This window comes from Henckelia pumila, unplaced genomic scaffold, assembly GCF_033568475.1.
Source record: "Henckelia pumila isolate YLH828 unplaced genomic scaffold, ASM3356847v2 CTG_298:::fragment_3, whole genome shotgun sequence".
NCBI classification, from domain to species: domain Eukaryota; kingdom Viridiplantae; phylum Streptophyta; class Magnoliopsida; order Lamiales; family Gesneriaceae; genus Henckelia; species Henckelia pumila.
In genome coordinates this window covers 520,251-545,037 of record NW_027331797.1, presented here as the reverse complement: position 1 = coordinate 545,037, position 24,787 = coordinate 520,251, and the positions used below count along the sequence as shown (strand labels likewise).

Genomic DNA, 24,787 nt, shown 5'->3' with positions numbered 1-24,787 from the left:
TGATGGGGGGTTGCGGGATCATTTCAACTACCTCATGATAGATCTAAAGGTGATCATTTATCAATATAATACACGCAGGGTCCATTAAAAAATAAGAAACCCCACATTTATTAATAAATATCAACTGTTAGATGTATGTGAAGACAATGTATGTATAAATAAGATCTAACTTACCGGGATTGATATATAAATATATATAAGGGTTGAAATAAAATGATGGGGGGTTGCGAGATCTTTTCAATCTATCTTTACATGCACTACCTCATGATAGATATAAGGATGACCATTTATCAATACACGCGGGGTTCACTAAAAAATAATAAATCCCATATTTATTAATAAATATCAACCGTTAAATGTATGTAAAGTCAGTGCATGTATAGATAGGATCTAACTTATCTAAATTTCGCGTGATATATCTAAATTGGATTTTGGAAAGGGACCTGATTTACCACAACAATGGGGTCTACTCATATAATCTCTTGTTTTTAAGTGATGTGGTAGTCATGAAGAAAATGATACAAAAAAAACAAACGTCTCTCTTATTATTTATTCACCAAATTGCTATTTAATTATTATCACGACTTTGCATATCACTGCAGACTGTCTCTCTGTGTGTATATATATATGCACACACTTTTGCATTTCTAATTAGCTCAACATTTCTCAATCCTCGCTAACAAGTAACAACCCTTATAGCTTTCTCCTCAAATATTTTCCATCTTTCCATGTACATTTCCATTGTTGGAAATGTGACTACTGCTTTCATGCACAAACTGTTGTGTAAAGATTTGTGTATATACATACAATAATCAAGATTGCTTGAAAATGGATCCGATTTCAAGAATCATGTGTACTACTGATGATCAAAACACCGCTAATTTGTTCTCATTCTCCTCGGATAACCCCGCCGCCAAGAAGGCGGATCAGTCCCCGGAGACGACGGCCAAGAAAGTGAAGAGAATCCGGGACTGTAATAGTAGTTCCAGCAGCAAGCATCCGGTTTACCGGGGAGTCCGGATGCGGAACTGGGGGAAATGGGTGTCCGAAATCCGGGAGCCACGGAAGAAATCACGAATATGGTTGGGTACTTTCGCGACCCCTGAAATGGCGGCGCGTGCGCATGACGTGGCGGCGTTGAGCATCAAAGGGGCCTCGGCCATTCTGAATTTCCCGGAGCTGGCGGCTGCTCTGCCGCGTCCGGCGTCCCTCAGCCCACGCGACGTGCAGGCCGCGGCGGCGAAGGCGGCGGCCATGGACAAATTCGACGTCCTCTCCACCTCTCCTTCGAGTACTTATTCATCCTCTTGCACTACTTCATCGTCATCTTCTTCGCTTTCATCTCTGGCTTCCGCCGTTGATCTTTCGACGACGTCGGAAGAACTGAGCGAGATTGTGGAGTTGCCGAGCTTGGGGTCGTGTTTCGACAATCTGGGGCTGAGGGGTGACTTTGTGTACACGGCGATGGAGGAGTGGTTGGACCCTCCTCCGCCGTGGGTCGGCGGCGTTGACGCTGATGGTGGTATTCCGACCTGTTTTGAATCTTTGTTGTGGAATTATTGATGTACGTTGTGTGCTTTTTTTTTTTTATTTGTGAAATTGTGTGGTTTGACTAGGATTTTAGGTATCAGTCCTTTCATTTTTCATTAAAAGGGCTAAAGAAATTTCAATTCCCTTCTTCTTCTTTCGCTGTATTGTCTGTTAAAACCCTCTTCAACCTGTACAGTGCTGTTAGGCTCATAAGTTAATTATAAATGTATGTACTTCCAGTTTCAATATATATATGATGTATCTCAACACACACATGTATGTGTATATACTGATCACTTTCTTTAAATAACTTCTTTTATTTTTTTTTAAAAAAATTAATAATTTCCCAGAGGCCGGGTTTGGAAAACAACCCAAGAAATTAAACACTAAACAGCTGGTTGGAGCAGAGATTTCACGCAAGCTAAGACAATTTGGATTCTCCCAGACAGAAAATGTGTAACAAGTACTAAACTCGGAACTAAATTTTATTGTTACATAGAATAGTTGTGGAAATGTCATTAATGATATAGTAGCATAACAGAGTTCGATCCTATGTTTTTTTTATAAAAAAAAATAGTGGTGGAAACAAATTTTTATATATTTTATGTCCATAAACAGGTCTAGGAGATGAGAGCAGCGATAGGTCCATCGTCCATGTCTTTCTCGAAGTGAGTCTATGTTATATCGAGAGAATTAAGTAAATTTTATTTATATAAGATATTTGTGCAAACATTTTACTTCAAGATAAAAAAAAAATGAGATTCATTAGTAATTTTTTTGTTTTACAGTGCGAACATTTTACACAAACTTCAGGAGCAGCAAAACTCTCGGTATAGCATAGATTTTTCCGACCTCTCGGGGGTCTCTGCCACTTCTTTAAATTTTAAAACATCATTAAAACATTGGAAGTATTTCATGAAAATGGGTTAAAAAAAAAAACATGGAAGTTTTGGATATATCGATTAGGCCTGAAATTCTGATAGCGAACTAGAGTTTCCGTGTGTTTTGTTGAGTTGAATGGTGGGGAAAAATGGGTTAATTGGGAGGTGGGGCTGATTGTTTGAAATCAATGAAAATGACAAGATTTCCATGAAGGGAAAAATAGTATCATTTTCGTTTTCCACGATTATTTATCATAACACCAAAATATATAACAGTGTTTATGTTCGGAAAGTACATTATTTTTGTTCTCTGTGTTTTTATTTCATATCTATTATAAGTGTCGTAATATAGCTAGATGCTAACTCATTACTTATTTTTTAGTATTTTAAATATATAAGTATTATCAACTATTTATTCAACCGAAAAATATTACTAATTCTAAAGGTATTGAGTGATGACTTTGTATTTGAAATCTTCAACATTTAATTTGTCGATTATATAATTTGTTTTTACACAATTATATTATATATATATCATCCATTCACATGTAAATAGGTTGTCACTGTCATGGTTTTTTAAATATCACTTTATATGGTCGAAAATATGTAAATATAATCTTGAGAATTGAAATATACAAGGATATGGGTGTTTAATGTTTTGGATTGAAATAGTAGGGAGTAGCTAGGAGCTACAATGTAAATATTTTATGTGGTAATCACAATAATAATGCCCGCAATTAATGCTATTATCCAAAATATATTTCAAATTATTTTCAAATTATTTTTTATTGGATTATAACATAATAAATATGACCAGATGGCAGAAAATAATCAATGAGCAATATGTTAACCATACCACACGTTCTGATATTTCTATTAATTAATTGGATAATATTAAAGGTACAACTGTGCAATGATATTTACAACAATTATATCGTGATATTTGTTATTTTATCGTGAGATTTTGTATTCAATTTATCGTGAGATTTTGATATATTTAATTTTTATATTGTGTTGTAAGATTTGTTGTACAAAAATGATTGTATATGTAGCATTGCTCTAATTAATTAATTATGTAAAGTAAGTATTCCTTCCGTCGCATTGATATATACAAGTGTGTGTTTTTACTTTTTACATAGATTAAGAAAGTGTTTGGAAAAATAATTTTTTTTAAAATAAATTTCTCATATTAATATAATAGAATTAAATTGGTAAAAGAGTAAGAAATATAACATTAAATATAGAAACTAGATCATATATTTAAGACAGATTAAAAAGAAAATATATGACAGGAGGAAGTATATAAGAGTTGAATTTATCTAGATCTAGAATATTCTAAAATCCTGAGTCTGGAAAAATTATAATTATAAAGTTATAATTTTGTTTTTTGAAGTGATTCAAATAAAATCTGAACCATCCAATTCATTTTTGACTTTATTTTTTTATGCCTTTAATCTCAAGAAGTTTTTCATAAATTAATTTGTCAAACTTGATTGCGAGTTTTTTTGCCCGAATTCAATGTGTATATATATTATATATAAACTGATAATTTTTTTATATATTTGCTTAGGTACCTTTGAAAAATTATAGAAAAATTTGGATTGGTTTTCAAGGATTATACAACAATTTGTAGGTGTTTACGATCATATGAATAACTTTTACATTAATAAATAATAATAGTGGATTATTAGTACGTAATACGTACTGATATTAATAATAGTAATTATAAGTATCAATATTATATGAAATTGAATCGAAGGTGTGCTGTAATATACTACTGAAAGTTGAGCTCTTTTGACATCAAGGAATCTTACTCGTGGAGTCAAAAGTTTCATTTGGCTTGGATGAAATTAAATAAAATGATTTAAATTTAGGAAATTAATATCTTTTTTTAGGAAATTAATATCTTAGGTTTTACATATTCGTATCAAAAAGCTACAATTTATGATAACAGTGTAATTCAAATATTTTAAATTATACAACTCTCTAAACACCACGGTTCGATCGCTCTCGCGACACGGACAGATATTACACTCCAACATATACAAATACAAAAATTAGAAAAACCTCATATATTGTGTGTTTTTTTCCCTTCTATTATAATTCCCTTCCTCTTTCATTGCCCGAATAAACTTTTCCCATATGCGCACAAATTTCAAGTTTCCAACTTGTAACGGAATCAATTTCTCCTTTGTTTTCGGGAGGGGTTGCTTTGTTGTTTACTAAAACAGAACTCTTTTGAATGTATATATTTTGTAACTATATATATATATATATATATATATATATATATATATATATAATATTCAACAATATTTTCAATATTGATGTTTGAAATATTATTCTATGTGCATATATAAAATATAATTTGACCATCCATTAATTATAGCGAAAAATGAAAGCATTTGAACCAGAGGGGAAGGAATAAGTGACTAAGAACTTATTAATTACGAGCTCTTGAAATGTGAATATCAAGCCTTTGATGGACAAAATGGTGGGTCAATGCATTGAAAAGCTATAATAAAAGTTTTGGAAATAAACACAAACTTCAATAGGGACAAGGTCGGGGATGGATAGGAAGAGTCACTCTCTCAATAACATACTCTCTCTGTTCTGATTATATAGTCTTACTTTTTTTTTCACACAAATTAAAAAAAATCATTGAGAAATTTTTTTTATACAAACTTCATATTTTATTCTTATTTAATGTATTAAAAATGATTGCATAATTTTAAAGGTGTAGTTAATAGGAATATATTAGTAAATGAGTATTAAAAAAATATTACTAAATATGGTATATGACTATATATTTGGGACAAACAAAAAAGAAACGTGAACTATATAATTAGGATATATATATATATATATACTAGCAAAATGTACGTGCATTGCACGTAATAACAATTTTATTTGATTGTGACCGGAGTTATCAAATTTTTAATGTTTAGTTTTATTAAAATCAAGTGTTATATTTTTTACGAGTTCCAGTTCAAACTTCAGTAACTATGATTCAATATCTAATTAGCTACGGAAGTGATCATATGACCTATTTAATTTTTTTTTTTGTTATATTTGTCGGTTTCTGATAGACGTTTTTTTAGTGATATTATATGTTTATTCATTAAGTTTTATTTCTTAAAGCTAAAAACTTTAAAGCAATAACATATGTTATATATTTATTGAAAAACGTAAAATATTTATATTGTTACAAACGGTAGGATCGAGAGATTTGTGTTTTACTAAAAACTATAGTTGGTGGTAATTGTGTAACGCAAATCTTTTAGATCGTATCACAGTTCAAACAAATACATATTTCAGTTGTTCAACCCAAGAGGACAATTATTGCACCCAAACAATCACCTTATCAACAATTGTGCTTTCAATCAATGTGAATCGAAACTATGGTCTTGACTCTGATATTAATTGTATGAACGAATACGTATCGTTTTACCAAAATTTATAGTTGATGGTAACAATACGATTCAAATGAAAGAGTGGGTGCCCAGTGAGCCAACTTGTGGCTATGGGCTTTGATGACTCTTTGTACAAACGATCTTTTGTTTAATACAATTTACACTTTTATTAATGGCAATGACTTTATCTTTCTTCATATTGTTATATTGTGATATACTATTGTTGTTTTGATAAAGACCTTGAATATACTATAGTGTATGTAAGATGTGGTAGAACATGGGGATGTCTATCATGAAATACATCTTATAGTCACTGTATATTCTAAACTGTTCCTAGTCGATTGATCCGTCCGACAATAAGGATAAGGATCGCTCGAGTTTGAGACTAGCATTTGCGATGCGGAGTACCACGTTTCATTGGTAGGGAACATGGAGATGTTCGAAGCATGCAAATGGATATTCATAGGATGAATAATCGAACTACCCTATCCGGACTTTCCAAGTGGTTATCACTTATCGAGTGAATAAAGTCCGCGGTTTTGGTTGTACACCATTAGTCCTTACTACTTGAAACATCATGGAGACTCTATATGCTAGTACTGTACTTTGACTCGTTTACCGACTCTATGGGGGTCATCAGGTGTCGGGATTGGGTACAGTTACAACACATATAGGAGTCGATGCATTGTTGTCAAGGATTCACCACATACTTGCGAGTGTGGATATCCTATGCGATCTGAGGAGATATTAGTGTGACAAATCTCTGGCCAGAGTACTTGATGTGATTTAAGAAATGGTTTCTTAGTAGCACATGCGATGTCACTAATTGGATCTTCAAGATGTATTGTATAGTTATCGAATCTTGAGCGACTCTCGATATACCAATGGTTGTTGATTCGATCGGGATATATGGATGAAGGGACCGTACTGTACGCTAACCAGAATCTACTGGTTCTTGTAGGCACTATCAGTGATACCTAGGGAATCATGGGGCGATGTTGCTAGGCGCTTTACCATGATTCGTTGGGCAAGTCGGAAATCGTTGTTCCGAGTCACAAGGAGTTGTGAGCCCACGGCTAGCTGTATCCCTGAACCATTGAGGGTCACACAGTGTAATGGAGTTTTTAATCCCCGTTGAGATAGTTAAATTTAAAGAGTTAAATTTAATGAATAAAGAAGTTGGACTTCTTAAATTAGAGTAAGGGAGTAGGATTTCCTAAAATGACATAGGGATGTACATTTTTGGAAACCACTGAATTCGGATTCAGGAAAATTTATCTTGACTTTAAAATGTGCAGAAATGGTTTCTGTGCACATTGGTAAAATCGGTTTATCAATCGGAGTCACGATGAATTTTATATTAATTTCTGAACATGCGGGCTTTGCTTGTCGGGCCTCAACTTATGACTAATGGGCCCTAAGGTGTTAGTGGCCTGCATTATAAATAAGTTATTACAGTACAGAAATTACATACAACAGGTCATAATTTGAGAGACAGAAAAATCGAAACCCTAGCCTTCTCTCTCTAGAAATTCGGCCGCCCCCTCCCTCTATCTGTCAGAGAAATTTCGGTCTGTGATTTTGAATTGCAGTCTGGAATAGCGAATCAAATTCGTTTATTCTCTTCGCAGAAAACTTCTGATAGATTTTCTAGTGCAATCTATCAGAGGGATTAAACCTCTATTCGTGGACCTGATAGAAGGAGTTCATCATTTCCTGGGAGATACAAGAAGCGCAGAGAAATCTGTGTGGTGTCCAATAATCTCGCTTCGAGATTGAAGGTAAAATTTAATAATTGTTATTTAATTTTACACACACTTATAATTTAATCGTTGAACGGTTGATACCCACACTATGGAATTGTTCCATAATAAAATTTTAAACTTCCGCTGCACCGGGTATCAATCGTGATTGATCTGAACGCCAGTTTTCCAACATCAAATATCTTAAATATTACAAAATCTCAAGCATCATGTTTCGATTGCTCTTAGAGACTATTATTGCATCCTAACTTAAACAATTTATGTTAAATGATAATTTTACTTATATTGATTTTTAAGAAAAAAAACAGTAATTTCATTCAGAAAAATGATTTTTTGATTCATTAACTTGTCCAAATTTGAGTTTTAGTCCATTGAGTTGTCAAATTTGGTTATGATGCACTCACATTTAATTTTCAATTATTGTTTGTCCAATTGATAACTTGATATTTGACAATTCAACAATGTTTGATCTCACTTCAGCATTTTTACGTCATGTCAGTATTTTTTATTATAATTCAGTATTTTCCAATGTGGCCTCTGACCCAATTAGACCTAAAATAACTGAATTAAAATTTAGCGTATCAAAAATAAACTTTGTAAACTTAGTGGACCAAATCATAATATTAAATAAGTTAGTGAACAAAAAAACTATTTTTCCTTTATTTAAAAGCTTTTATTTAGATATGAAAGTTGATCTTCCATTGATAAAGTAAATAAAAATCACGTATTATTTTTTTCTGATAAACCATGTTAATCATCAGACAATTGTTGTAGATTAACTTGCTACAGTAATATTTTTCAGATAAGTGATTTTTTGATTCATTGACTTATCTAAATTTGAGTTTTAGTCAATTGATTTGTCGAATTTGATTTTGGTGCACTAACATTTAATTTTCGACTATTGTTAGTTCAATTGCTGACGTGATATTTGACAATTCAACAATATTCGATCTCAATTTTTGACTCAAATATATGCTTTTATTCTTAATTTTCTTCAATAATAATTTAATTGAGTTTTTTTAAATTTTATATACATTTAAAGTAGATCTTGTTGTACATGCCATGAAAAACATTTATAATGAGTGTGATAATTACTTTATAATTTTTAAGAATAGTATGTTAAATATATTATTTGCAATAAAAATTTGAGTAGACTAAAAATTGTGAAGAGAATATTTTTTTAGAGGATAAACAATCATATTTTAAATAAGTTAAAAACTTTTATAATAAATCATTCAAGTAACTTAGATATAAGAATAACTTGTCTAACTTAAAATCGATTTGAATTTAGTGTGATTTTTTAAGTTTTGTCACACAATATTTTACGATTTCATAAGTATTAACATTAATTAATTCTATTAGCCAAGTATTATATTGTAATACAAATATCCACATGAAATTTAGTCATAATCATACTCGCTCTCTTTGTCTCACTTATTTAAAATACATTTATTTTGTATCTGTCTCAATTTATATATATATATATATATATATATATATATTGTTTATTACAAATATGTAAGTTTCATTGTGAATTTACAAACATGTCCTTTGTGTGTTTAATAAAATTAATGATTGTTCTTTATTAATTACTTTCTAATAAATTTAATTTATATCATTTATGTTTATATATTATTGCATAAAATATAATTAAAAAAATTATTTTGAGCTATTTTTTTCATTTGAATTTCTTATCTTTTTATTAGTTGTGATTTTTAGCTAAAACTTATGTTTCCAAACTAATATTCATTTTTATACATAAATATGTAAGTTCCATTGTAAATTTACAAACATGTATTTGTTTGTTTAATGACTTTAATTAATTGAGTGTATTTGTGGTTTTTTAATTAATTAAATTTATATGGTTTATATGTATACATCACTTGCATAAAACATAATGAAAATTTTATTGTGAGTTATCTTTTTCCCCCATTTGAATTCTTATTTTTTTGTGAAAATTATTTTTTTGGTCCCGTAGATTTGTCACTTTGCGATTTTGGTACTCTATGCTTTCAGATTTCAGTTTTAGTCCATTATTTTTAATTATTTTTGGCAATTTTAGTATTTTTTTTCCGACGTGGCACTGATGTGACATCAATGAAGTGCTGATGTGGTACTGACGTTTATATTGTCACGTAAGCATTTTTTAAGAAAAAATATTGTAATTGCAAAAAAACGGAATATGCAGGACTAACTGAAATATAAAAACGTAGAGGACCGAAATCGCAAAGTGACAAAAACAAAGGATCGAAATTACAGTTTTCTCTTTTTTATCTCTTTACTTGTGATTGTTAGATAGAACTTATTTTCAAATAAAAATTTTTTGAAACCAATTTTTTTTAGTTTAAATTTACAAATTAATTTAATTGTTTTTTATTTCCTCATTAATTGTTTTGTGCATTGTTTATTTATTTATTTTTAATAATATTTTATCTTTAACAAGTCTATTGATTATTTTTAAAATAAGGCTAGAATTTATTTTTTTGTTTTCATTTTCTCATTAATTTTTTTTTATCATTGTTTGTTTGGTTTTTTTTATCACACTTTATCTTTATGTCCATTGATTATTTTAAAAATAAAGCTAAAACTTATGTGCTTAAATTAATTTCGTTGCAACCATTATTTTGTGGCGTTGACTACGACTAATATGTTTTTTTTTATAAAAAAACTATGCAACAAAAATATTTTAATTATATTTATCATTTACTTAATAAAATATGATAAAATATCATCGTGATACGATATTTATTTTATTTTATAATTCTATAATCTCTTGATTTTACTTGTAGCAATTAGCCCAAAATTATATGTGTAAATATAAAAGTTATATGTATTTTTTTCACAGTTTTAAATTTTTAACGCTGATTTTTATTTTATATGTGGTCAATAATTAAATTATATCAATAAATTATATATTTAAATGATAATATCAACTATATCATGTTGCTTGATTTTCGATATCTAATTTATTTTTTTATTTTAAGGTTTGTATTTTGAAACTAATTAAATAAAATAAGGTTAAAAAAATTAATGTGATATTTTTTTGTTTAAATTTTTAATTTCTAAATTATTTTTACTTGTTACCCTACCGAGATTCACTACCAATAATTTGATAACCATATAATTAACTTAATTACAACATTAACTCATAAATAACTAAAGATAACGAAAAACTTGAGAATTAATTATATAACATATTCGAATTATAATAAAGGATAAAAATTTTCTTAAATTAAAACCAACAGTACCCTCTGGTCTATGCTCCTAGAACCTGATAACTAACTAAACAATGATTCACATCCTGAACAACTTGTAAGTTGCCTCTTCGAATGTGGTGTTCTCAAATACTGAAATAACTGATTAAACAATGATTCACCTCCTGAAAAACTTGTAAGTTGCTCCTTCGAATGGGGTGTCCTCAAATAGTGATAATGATCTTGGACAAACATTGTCCGGAGTAACCGCACACGCTGTTTTATTGATCCGGCCAGAGGTTGTCACATGATTACAAGAAACAAGAGCTGAGCGACTCAACAAAACAGTCTATGTCAAGGGATATCAAACTCAATATGATTATCACATGTTCATACATAACATAAAAGGATAAAATATACATCATATGATAGATAATATGCAATACATAAACATGCATACTTAGCTAGATATATATGTAAATACCTATGTACCTTTAACAAATTGGTTTACGATCACAAAGTCTAAAGTCTCAACCTAAAGATAAGTGAACATCATATCATTATTTTTTTAATCTAGGATATCGTTTGGTTCAGATATGAGATAAATAATACATAGACAAGTAATATAATGTAATAAAAAATAAATAAGAAATGATAGTTAATATAATATTGGATTGATGGATAGATTATAATTTATTTGATTTGATAGATTAAATTTTATATAAAAAAGCTAAATGACCATTTTGTTTTTAACATTAAATAAAATATAAATAATATTATTTATAAGGGGTAATAAAGTAATTTAAATTCAATGGTTTGATTGATGCAACACAAATTATTAATGATTTGATTGATGTAAAATTAATAATTAATATATTGATAAATATTATGGCGAGAGATAACTTATACATGAATTAATAATATTGTGCACCAAACGGTACCTAGAAGTATCTTCTAATCCAATAGATACTACAAATAACTATTAAGGATTCAAGAAAATAATTTCATCTATCGTTAGTCCGTAGAAATCGAGAGCACCTCAACTCATAATCAAATTTTTGCTACGACCTCGGTAGCATATTGCTCCTTGCTAGCCCTCGATAGTATGGTTAGAAATACTTAAATTTAAACTGACTTGCACTTAGGAATGAGAATCTCACATCTATTTAAACTTATGTTTTTAAATTAAAGTTTTTTTCAGCTAAAATTTTTTGTGATTTTTATTTATAAATTACTTAAATAAAACAAAATAAAATATCATTTTGATATGTTTTTTTAGAATTTCTAATTTTATAAATTGAAATATTTTTTTCCAAACAACGTTTTTTGTGGATTACATTTATAAATTAATTTAATAAAAAATGGTAAAAGATCATTGCGATAAAAATATGACAAAAAATTATACGATAAAATCAGATATGAGAAAAAATTGATTATTCCAATTTTTAAATTTTTTTAAGTTTTTTTTCAAATTAGTCACATATGAGTAATTAACATGAATTAATTTTCGAAATTTAATACTATTTCATTATCTTCTGTTGAGTTAATTAATTTTTGGGTAGGTATTTTGTGAAATTGTCTCACAAATATAGACGAGTCAACCATGTTCATATTGACAAATAAAATAATAATTTTGACATAAAAATCAATAATTTTTCATGTGTCCTAAATAAGAAATAGATCTCATAAAATTGACTTGTCAGATCGTCTTACAGGAGTTGTTCTTTTAATTTTCTTTCAAATTCTAATTACTCAAACGTATGTTCCTCACGTCCGGGATCCACTAATAATCACTCGATAAAGAAGTAATGAACTTAATTAAATATTAAAATATAAATAGCTGAATATAGCAAAAAACTTGAGAATTAATTATACAACTCAATCGAATTATAATAAAAAATAGAAATATATTTAATTAAAACAAACGATGTCCTATGCTCCTAGGTCCTGATAATTAATTGAACATTGATTCATATCCTGAACAACTTGCAAGTTGCACCACCAAATGTGGTGTCCATGATATAAGCAAGGATTTGAATGGAGCAATGCATAAAACATGACTACTTTGGTCAACCAATATTAAAAATATTAAAACTCATGCTTAGAGTGTAGAAACCTCGAAATGAGTAGACAAAGGAAAACAAACTATCTGTAGCAACACAGAAGTTTGATAACATTAAACTGAAGCAAGGTCAATCCATGCCAGAATTTGACGAGAGAGTCAGCAGTATTGTGATTGAACTAAATGCTCTGGGAAAAACTTACCCAAATCATGAAATCATATTAAAATTTATTCGAGGCCTCCCAAAAGAATGGGATGTAATATCATGACTATGAGAGAATCTAAATACTTGAACAAACTCGAACTTCACGACTTATTTGCTAATCTCAAAGTATATGAGTTTGAGATAAAAACAAGGGAAGAAGGCCAGTCTAAATCTCAGCTGACCAATTTAGCAGCAGTCAAAGTGGAATATCCAATTTCAACAAAAAAAAAAAATAGCTGAACAGTTGAGTAGTGATGTTATGTCACTATTTGTAAGAAAATTTTGAAAGTTTATGAGGAAAAACCAGGAAAGGTTTTATAGAAGAAATTTCCAAAAAATGGAATCAGCTGAGGAACCAAGAACAAGTTTTAGTTGTGGAAAAATTGGACATTTCATAGCAGAATGTCCAAATCCAAAGAAAGATGAAAGAAAACCAATCGAAAAAGGGAAAAACAAGAGCTGAGCGACCCTACTCAACTGATATCAGGCAAAAAGTTATTAGTACATGTTCATATGTACATTACATGATAATCATGCATAATATGACATATAATACTACAACATATAAAATGCATACTCAGTTGGATATCTCAATCAATAGATACTCCCAATAACTATTAAGTATTCGAGAATATCTTTCATCTGTCGTTAGTCCGTAGAATTCGAGAGCCCTGCAATTGAGCACAATTTTAATATGATCTCAGTAGCACACTACGTACTCGTTGCTAGCCCTCGATAATATGGTTAGAAACACTCAAATATAGACTGGATAACTCAGGATACTCTGTTGTATGTACTTATGCATGAGAATCTCATTTCTATTTTAACTTATATGTTTAAATAAAAAAAATTTGCAACAAACATTTTGTTGTGATTTTATTTTTTAAATTACGTAAATAAAACACAATAAAATATCGATTTGATATGATTGTTTAGAGTTTCTAATTTCTAATTTGTAATCATTTTTTTCAAACAATATTTTTTTGTGATTTACATTTATAAATTATTTTAATAAAACATGATAAAATATCATTACGATTAGAATATTACAAAATAAAAATGATAAAATAAAAATAGATATTTGAAAGAATTTAGTAATTCAAATCTTTAAAAAAATTATAAAAAGGACATATTGTTTTTGGTTAATATGAGTAATTAACATGAATTGTTGAATTTTAATACTATTGTTGTTATATTTTGTTGAGTTAATTAATTTTAGCATAGATCTCTTGTGAGACGGTCTCACGGATTGATCATATTTACAAATAAAAATAATATTTTTGACATAAAAATTAATATTTTTTTATGGGTGACCTAAATAAGGAATCAATATCACAAAGTTGACTCGTGAAATTGTTTTATTGGAGTTTTTGTTTTAGTTTTGTTTTGAATTTTAATTACTTCATTGTATCGTATGTTCTCCACGTGCAACACACGTATACATTTTCTAATATATATATATATATATATAAAGTTTCGTTATGCTGCTCAACAACCATTCCCAACTCCGTGCCCACCATGTACAATAAGTGAGTTGATCAGTACAATAGGTGAGTTGATTTGTACATGGTGGGCACGAACTTGAGCACGGTTGGTGGGCAGCATAACAAAACTATATATATATATAAAAGGTTGACTCCGAAGGGGACTCCATTCCACATGAGTTAGATGTCCATTGGCTAATGCGTTGGTTAAATCGAAGGATGTGCACGAGCGGCAGAGACCTGAAGAAGGGAGCAACATGGCCAACCCCCAGAGCATACCCCCACAATATTTCAGCATGGAATATGCTCTACACGAGGGTCGAACCCGCAACGCTGGAGAATCTATTTCCACGTCACCTCAGACCTTACCAACTCGTCTATGCCCCTGAGGGCTTGTCTCAATTATATAGTCTAGTTATCATATTTAATATCATATGTCATGCTCTTTTAACAATTTATCCATATTAACTTAATATTATTAACTACTTGTATAATTATTTTATTTTATTTGTATTAATTGATTCTATTAGCCAATTATTATACTGTAGTACAAATATCAACTTAAAACTTAATTATAATCATACTCTTTATGTTTCACTTATTTAAACTACATCTATTTTTTTAATTAATAGTATGTAAAATAAGAAGGGCAAATTAGAAAATTGACAATTGGAACTAATGTAGAAATGAGTATATTTTTTAACTTGTACAGGAAAATATTGATGTTGTTGATTATATTTGTAGTCTTTAAATTTTTTAAAAAATATTACATATAAGTATTAATTATGAAATGAAAAGTGATAATAATTAAAGTGTCACTTTTATAGATATATATTGTAACAAATAAATTAAGATCTTTCAATTAATATAATAATTTTTTTAGTTTAGAAAATGAATTAAATTTAACAATTAATTTACTTTGAATAAGTAAATAGACACAAAATTTAAGATAAATTTTAATTAATAATAATTTTTAATTGAATACATGAATTAAATGTTAACAATTAATAAAAAAAATTAATTACTCTAGACTAATCTAGAAAATAAAAGGAAAAACGAAAAAATACATTGAAAATGACAAAAATATTTAATTAATATTATGTAAGATAAAGAAGGAGATAAATAAGAAAAAATTAAAAAATTCACAATTGGAACTAATATATTTATAATAGTTTTTTTTGTAATTTAAGACATGAATTAAATGTTAACAATTAATAAAAAAATTAATTACTCTAGACTAATCTAGAAAATGAAAGGGAAAACAAAAAATTAATTACTCTAGACTAATCTAGAAAATGAAAGGAAAAACCAAAAATACATTTGAAATGACAAAATATTTAATTAATATTATGTAAAATAAATAAGGGCAAATTAGAAAATTTACAATTGAAACTCATATATTTAGAATAGTAATAGATTAATTTACTTTGAATAAGTAAATAGACACAAAATTTAAGATAAATTTTAATTAATAATTTTTTTTAATTGAAGACATGAATTAAATGTTAACAATTAATAAAAAAAAATTAATTACTCTAGACTAATCTAGAAAATGAAAGAAAAAACGAAAAAATACATTGGAAATGACAAAAATATTTAATTAATATTATGTAAGATAAAGAAGGAGATAAATAAGGAAAAATTAAAAAATTCACAATTGAAACTCATATATTTATAATAGTTTTTTTAATTTAAGACATGAATTAAATATTAACAATTAATAAAAAATATAATTACTCTAGACTAATCTAGAAAATGAAAGGGAAAACAAAAAATTAATTACTCTAGACTAATCTAGAAAATGAAAGGAAAAACCAAAAATACATTGAAAATGACAAAATATTTAATTAATATTATGTAAAATAAATAAGGGCAATATAAAAGGTTGACCCCGAAGGAAACCCCATTCCACATGAGTTAGATGTCCATTGGCTCATGCGTTGGTTAAATCGAAGGATGTGCACGAGCGGCAGAGACTTGAAGGAGGGAGCAACATGGCCAATCCCCAGAGCATACCCCACAATATTTCAGCATGGAATATGCTCTATACGAGGATCGAACCCGCAACGCTGAAGAATCTATTTCCACGTCACCTCAGACCTTAACAACTCGTCTATGCCCCTGTGGGCTTGTCTCAATTATATAGTCTAGTTATCATATTTAATATCATATGTCATGCTCTTTTAACAATTTATCCATATTAACTTAATATTATTAACTACTTGTATATTTATTTTATTTTATTTGTATTAATTGATTCTATTAGCCAATTATTATACTGTAGTACAAATATCAACTTAAAACTTAATTATAATCATACTCTCTATGTTTCACTTATTTAAACTACATTTATTTTTTTAATTAATAGTATGTAAAATAAGAAGGCCAAATTAGAAAATTAACAATTGGAACTAATCTAGAAATGAGTATATTTTTTAACTTGTACAGGAAAATATTGATTTTGTTGATTATATTTGTAGTCTCTAAATTTTTTAAAAAATATTACATATAAGTATTAATTATGAAATGAAAAGTGATAATAATTAAAGTGTCACTTTTATAGATATATATTATAACAAATAAATTAAGATCTTTCAATTAATATAATAATTTTTTTAGTTTAGGAAATGAATTAAATTTAACAATTAATTTACTTTGAATAAGTAAATAGACACAAAATTTAAGATAAATTTTAATTAATAATTTTTTTTAATTGAAGACATGAATTAAATGTTAACAATTAATAAAAAAATTAATTACTCTAGACTAATCTAGAAAATGAAAAGAAAAACGAAAAAATACATTGTAAATGACAAAAATATTTAATTAATATTATGTAAGATAAAGAAGGAGATAAATAAGGAAAAATTAGAAAATTCACAATTGGAACTCATATATTTTTAATAGTTTTTTTTAATTTAAGACATGAATTAAATGTTAACAATTAATAAAAAAATTAATTATTCTAGACTAATGTAGAAAATGAAAGGAAAAACAAAAAATTAATTACTCTAGACTAATCTAGAAAATGAAAGGAAAAACCAAAAATACATTAGAAATGACAAAATATTTAATTAATATTATGTAAAATAAATAAGGGCAAATTAGAAAATTCACAATTGAAACTCATATATTTTGAATAGTAATAGATTAATTTACTTTGAATAAGTAAATAGACACAAAATTTAAGATAAATTTTAATTAATATTTTTTTTAATTGAAGACATGAATTAAATGTTAACAATTAATAAAAAAAATTAATTACTCTAGACTAATCTAAAAAATAAAAGGAAAAAATTAGAAAATTCACAATTGAAACTCATATATTTATAATAGTTTTTTTTTAATTTAAGACATGAATTAAATGTTAACAATTAATAAAAAAATTAATTACTCTAGACTAATCTAGAAAATGAAAGGAATACAAAAAAATAATTACTCTAGACTAATCTAGAAAATGAAAGGAAAAACCAAAAATACATTGGAAATAACAAAATATTTAATTAATATTATGTAAAATAAATAAGGGCAAATTAAAAAATTCACAATTGAAACTCATAGATTTAGAATAGTAATAGATAATAGATACATATATATATGATCTTTATAATTATGACTTGCTATTTATTTATTTTAAGGAACAATTACGATTTTTTTTCCAATTTTTTATGTACTCATGTATTTTGTATACTCTCTTTTACAGAAACTTTATTTAACATCATTTAATTCAAATATATGGATAAAATATAGCCAATAGTCTTCCTCGAAAAAATAATTTCAATGCCAAAATGTTAAATTAAAATAAAAATCATTTGAATTATTATTATTATTATTATTATTATTATTATTATTATTATTATTATTATTATTATTATTATTATTATTATTATTATTATTATTATATAGAAAGTGCGTAAATGTGGATATTTATATTTTATACCAATTAAATTACGTTAAAGTTTTAAATGTTTGTCAGGTCAAATCTATTCTATCAGCATCAATCTCAAAATCTGGTAAAATTAAGAGTATATATATATTATATGGGGAAAGAAACACAAACTTAAAATAGATCGTGTCTTAACATTTTTAGAAGGCGAAGAACTTAACACTATTATTAATTTTACATCTAACTTCAGGTGGACCCCTTAATTTTGTATATTAATAAATAGTAGGTTTTGCATAAATGTTATTTTGTGTATTTATATCATATATGTCCGAAATTAATCATATGTCAACTTGTACTGTATATATATAGTTTTGAATTCCTTCAATCAAATGCATGTTAATTTCCAGTTTCAATATGTACACACACATTTGTTTTTCATAATTATTTGGGATTTTTCGACTCCACAACTTTTTGTGTGCTTGATTTTTTCTTATTTCATTTTGTCACAAAAAATCAAGCTTTTAACTTTTTATAAATCAACCCCACAAATAATTCTTTGATGATATAAATTGAAAGAACTTTAAGGTCAAACTGAATGTGTGTGTATGTAATCCAACACATATCAGACACCAAAATCTTTGAAATAAAACCAACCTTTTCTCCAACATATAACTTTAGAAATGATACGTTTTGGATTTATTTCATACTTACAAGAAATCAAATGGATCACAATTATTTATATAATTTTGTTCTTTCTCGACAATTTAATCATTCATCCACAACTTCCATGGCATATAATTAAAGAAAATTCCAAACGACAATTCTAATCAAAACAAAAAATAAATAAGAGAAAAACAACCTATTTCTCATTGTGGAATTAATTGGTTGGTCAAACTAATTTATAATGAAATACAAAATAACGTTTGCCATTTGAGTAAAATTGTCACTAGCAAATAGCAATTAGCCTAAAAACTCTACATATATATTATCGTTTAATTACGAACATAAAATATATGTTCACAAAATAAATTTTTTAAATTAACTCAAAATGACTGTGAAAGGGTTGTAGATTAATAAATGTGAAAAAAAATTCGACTTAATTTTTATTAACTCAAATAACAATTCAAATTCTACAAAATAAAATAAATAAATATTGTGCTTGTGCGGGTAGCTAGTTTGAATACAAATATTCTCAACCGGCCACCCTGCTTGACCATTTTGCTTGGAAAAAAGTAAAGTTGGTATAATTTTATTAAAAAAAATTATTATAAATTTAAAATTAATTTAAGTTGCAAGAACTAATAAGGACATGCCAAAAAAAAGAAAATGATTTGGATATGATTGGAAACCGGAGGCTCACCAAATATGCTTCTCCATGAAGCCTGATTCCCCAATTTTTTAAAATAATTCCACTGTTCATTTTTGGGGAGGATTGTTTCTTGTTGTTTTCTCTTTTGTTCCATGAATATAACTGTAGCCACATACAATATTATAAAGGTTACTTTTGTATTTAATTTAAGCTAAAATATCATACAATGATAATGCGTTATCATTCCCCAATATTATAATGATTTTGTGTTGAAAAAAATAATAAATGTTAAAAGCCTTCAACGAACGGTTCCAACACTCATTTTCCAGCAACCATTATGTAATTTTTTTGAAGATTTTAATCTCCGATCCACGCAATTGAATTTTTCTGCGTTTTCTTACTACTTCAGTAATTTTCAATATCACATCTCAATCCTAACATCTCCTCATCACTTTGCCGTAGAAAAAATGTCTAACACTTAAAACATGAATCAATTTATTGGACTGATATTTGTTGAACTTTGATAATTTATATATTTGTCTACAAAAAGTCAAATTACATGAACAAAATTGAAATTAATCCAGAGATTTCGTAACATAATGTAAATCATTGAAAATATTCCCAATATTTCTAATGTAGGGCAATAATTATTCCTATTAGATAGGGCGATCAAACCATAGCGCTTATGTTGTAAGATTTAAAAAATTTGAGTTACATCGTTACAATCAGCTATATTTTTAGTAAAACGACAAGCGCTCGATCCTAAAATTTCATATATCAATAATATGATGATGACGATTTATGTAACCCAACGCCAAAAAAATCTAATAATTAATACATGTGAGATCGTATGAAATCATGTATACAATATATCACTAAATAATAAATATAATTAATCTAAGACTTATTTATATATATATATATATATATATATATATATATAATTTAAAATATAAATGATTTATATACTAGAGTCAACATATAAAACATGGAAATTGTTAGACTTTATATTGTATAATTAGTTGGAATTATACGAGGTTCTGGAGATCATTGTCCTAAAATGGGAGAATTACAATTTTGGTCCTATAATTTGCACATTTTCCATTTTTGGTCCTGTTAAAAACAATTTTGTAATTTTAGTCATGTATCTTGCATATTTTTTTCATTTTTGGTCCTATTAACATTAATTCGCATTTTTAGTCATGTAACTTTCATGAATTTTTCACTTTAAGTCCTGTTAACATTGAATTTACAATTTTTGTCCTGTAACTTGCATTTTTTTTTCATTTTTAGTCCTATTTGCATTGAATTTTCACTTTTTTGTCTTGTAACTTCTATATATAATTTTTAGTCATATTATCGATGAATTTATATTTTTAATTCCATAAATTTCATACTTTTTTATATTTTTATTTATAATATATTATGATTTACATATTTTAAAGCTTTTAAAATTTAAATGAATTAAATAACAAAAATTCAACTAAAATTATTCAAAACAATTTTACACTAAATATCATCTTATAAAATACAGAATATAAATTAAACTATTAATCTAATGTGAATCATGTTTTTTTGGTTTTAGTTTTGATATATAATATGAAATCGAACCATATAATTTTTTATTTTAAATTTTATATCCGACCAAAATTCCATTTTCGTTTTGGTATTTTGTTTCTTGAGGTTGGATATATGGTCTTTTTTAAAAACAAAATCTTAAGTACTCACGTTATCTATGCTTGTCACAAGATAAAAAAAAATTCAAATAATTTTTAGTTGAATTTTTGTTGATTCATTTAAATTTTAAAAGTTTTAAAATATGTAAATCATAATATATTATGAATAAAAATATAAAAAAATATGAAATTTATTGAATTAAAGATATAAATTCATCGATAATATGACTAAAAATAAAAATATATGGTAGTTACAAGATAAAAAAATGAAAATTATATGTAAACTGGACTAAAAATAAAAAAGAATGCAAGTTACAGGACTGAAATTATAAATTCAGTGTTAACAAGATTTAAAATGAAAATTCATGAAAGTTACAGGACTAAAAATGCGAATTCAATGTTAATAGGACCAAAAATGAAAAAAGAATGCAAGTTACAAGATTAAAATTGCAAATTTACTTTTAAGAGGACCAAAAATGGAAAATGTGCAAATTACAGGACCAAAAGTATACTTTTCCCTCCTAAAATCGGATCTTAAAATATTAGTTTTACATAGATCAAGATTAAATTAACAGGAAAAAACTGCTCAAAAAAAAATTAACAGGAAAAAAGGGGGGAAGTTTTTCTGGGACAAACACGAGCCTTAGTATAAATACTTTCCTGAATTATATTAAAATTCGAAAATTTTGATCACAGAATAAAAAATCTAAATTCGTGGATTTACATATGTATAAATGAATTCGATTGATATATAGAAGGCTAAGTTCTATGTATAAACCCCAACCATGTTCTTTTGTTCATTAAGAAAATGGTGGTTGAATCATGACATTTATTATAGTTTATTTATATTTATTAATAAATGTTTAACCATAATTGGATTGGATATACGTTTTTGGGGGGATTTAATAATAAATCAATCAAATATGATTCTAATTATGGACATTGCTAATCTTGCCAAATAATTACTATAAAAATACAGTTGGTATATTTTTATGTATGATGTTAATCGCATGCTTTTTATGATGATTACTAATAGTGATTAATTATAAGTAAATTTTAAAGTACAACAAAAAAACCTGTATCAACTGTAGTCAAGATAATAATTATTTTTTGATCTACTATTATCTTTATATCCAAACCCATTTTTATAAGTCAAATCTAGCAACTAATTATTCCCCGACAATCTAGTTTAATGTAAATAAATCATTGGATTATAACGACTTTGATTAAAATGGGATTATGCTTTTAATAATTAGTTTTTTATGAAAAAAAAAAAAAAAACTTTGGGTTCGTAAATCGCTTCATTAATTATATAATTAGGTGGGGGCCTCTCAAGAAACAAATAAAATATGTTAATTTTGAGAACGTGAAGTACAATATGTATGCTGCATGTTGGATTGGGTGAACAACGCTGGTGCATATATATGTTCGTCTGGCAAGTGGCAACTTATTAACAATTAATTAATTGTTTTTAGATAAATAAAACATTATAAAAAAATGGTTAACAAAATTATTAACTCATCATGAATTGTATTCATGCAAGAATATACGTTAAAGTAATTATAAAATGAATAATATTTATATAAATCTTTAATTTGATCGCGTGAGTTCGAAATTTCGACAAGATTAGGAAAATAAACTGTATTTCACATATTTACACGAAACTTTAATTAAAGAATTAAAACTAATGTTTTCTAAAGCATATATTTTATATAATACTAGCGACAGAAGCACACGCAGTTGCTTGTGTGATATAATATATGATATTTTATGATTTTTTATTTATGAAATAATATATTATTTAGTAGTTGAAAATTAGTTATTGGAAATATAATATAAACTTAATATACTAATATATTCAAAAAATTAGAAGAGAAAAAGTGGAAAAAAATGTGGATAAAAGAGTAAAATTGGAAGATATTATAGATAAAGAGGAATACCTTATACACATGATGTAATTTTGGATTTCCCTAAAACATAATTTATTTGATCAAATTAGCTACATGATTTTATTACTGTATCATTTCAATGTTAATAATTAATAACTTTTATATTAAAACTGAAAATAAAACTTCGTTTTTTTTTTTTCCGACAAAACACATGCATCGCCTACACCACGATTCACTAATATTTATAGTATATTATTAAACTTGAGACCTAATATTTATTAACAAATTTTGATATCATGTTGTGACAAATTTATCCTTAATTATGATCATAAATTTATGAGCATGCTATTATTATAAAAAATATAAATCATATAAAAGTAGTCTATATAATTTTTAGTTTAATTTATTTTTAAAAAGTTCATAATTTATATATACACGTATTACTTTTCAAGGATACCTGTGTGTAATATATATATATATATATATATATATATATATAAAGTTTTGCTATGTTGTCCACCAACCGTGCCAACTTCTGTGTCCACCATATATAAAACACTCAACTATTGTACATTGTGGGCACAGAAGTTGACACGGTTGATGGGTAGCGCAACAAAACTATATATATATATATATATATATATATATATATTAAACCATTAAGTGTTAGACAACTCAATACAAGATATGCTCTGGTACGGTGGTTGGGCATTGTTAATTCGACATGATGGTACACTATAAGCTCTAAAATGGTAAATGCCATAAAATATTTTAATACTGTACAAGCAAATAACTTTCTGTACGAGACAATATGGGTTTGTGTAGGGAGAATAATTTTCCTTCTCTTTTCTTTTCTTTTCTTTTTCGTTTTTTAATTCATTTAATAATTTTTCAGAAGAACAAAAAAAAAAAATCAGATATTTGTTTTGGATATAAAATATTATGGTGAGAACAATAGCAAATGTCTATTTGCGAGATTCTTGGTGATTAAGTAGTCTCTTATTATTTCAATTTACATTATATTTTAAATTTAGACAAAACTAAATATTACGAATTGCATTTGTTGAAATTTTAATTACAATGTTACCATCAACAACGAGGGACAAGCATTTAGTTATGTAATTAGTACTAAATTCATGTCACATTTTCTATATTCAAAAGCATAAGTTTGTGCGATTGTTGAGATCACTTAGGTTCTATTTGGATGCGTACTTTGAAAATGTTTTTACTATTTTATAAGTGAACAAAAATTTAAAGTGTGTTTCTGGACAAGATTTTTATAAAATGTTTTTGAAAAATATTTTTTAGAAAGTATTCTCTAAGTGTAGTTTTTTAAGAATACTTGAGAGATGTTTTTAAATATTTTTAATTAGAATATAATTATGAAAGACAAAGATGAACAACATTACTTTTGTGTTGTTAAAATATATTTTTTAGTATAGTTGTCCAAACACATATTTATTCTTAAAACAACTCTTAAAATATTTCATAAAAA

At 26.8% G+C, this 24,787-nt stretch overlaps 1 protein-coding gene across 1 annotated transcript; it reads left to right on the top strand.

The window, feature by feature from the left end:
- The first annotated feature begins 671 nt into the window (after positions 1 to 671).
- LOC140870999 (ethylene-responsive transcription factor TINY-like) lies at positions 672 to 1,750 on the top strand. Its single transcript, XM_073273441.1, has one exon. The coding sequence runs from the start codon at positions 829 to 831 to the stop codon at positions 1,561 to 1,563; it is 735 nt and encodes a 244-aa protein (XP_073129542.1). The 5' UTR covers positions 672 to 828; the 3' UTR covers positions 1,564 to 1,750.
- The last annotated feature ends 23,037 nt before the right edge of the window (positions 1,751 to 24,787 follow it).

Coding starts and splice junctions, on each gene's coding strand:
- LOC140870999 (XM_073273441.1), top strand. CDS start 829: ATGGATCCGATTTCAAGAATCATGTGTACTACTGATGATCAAAACACC.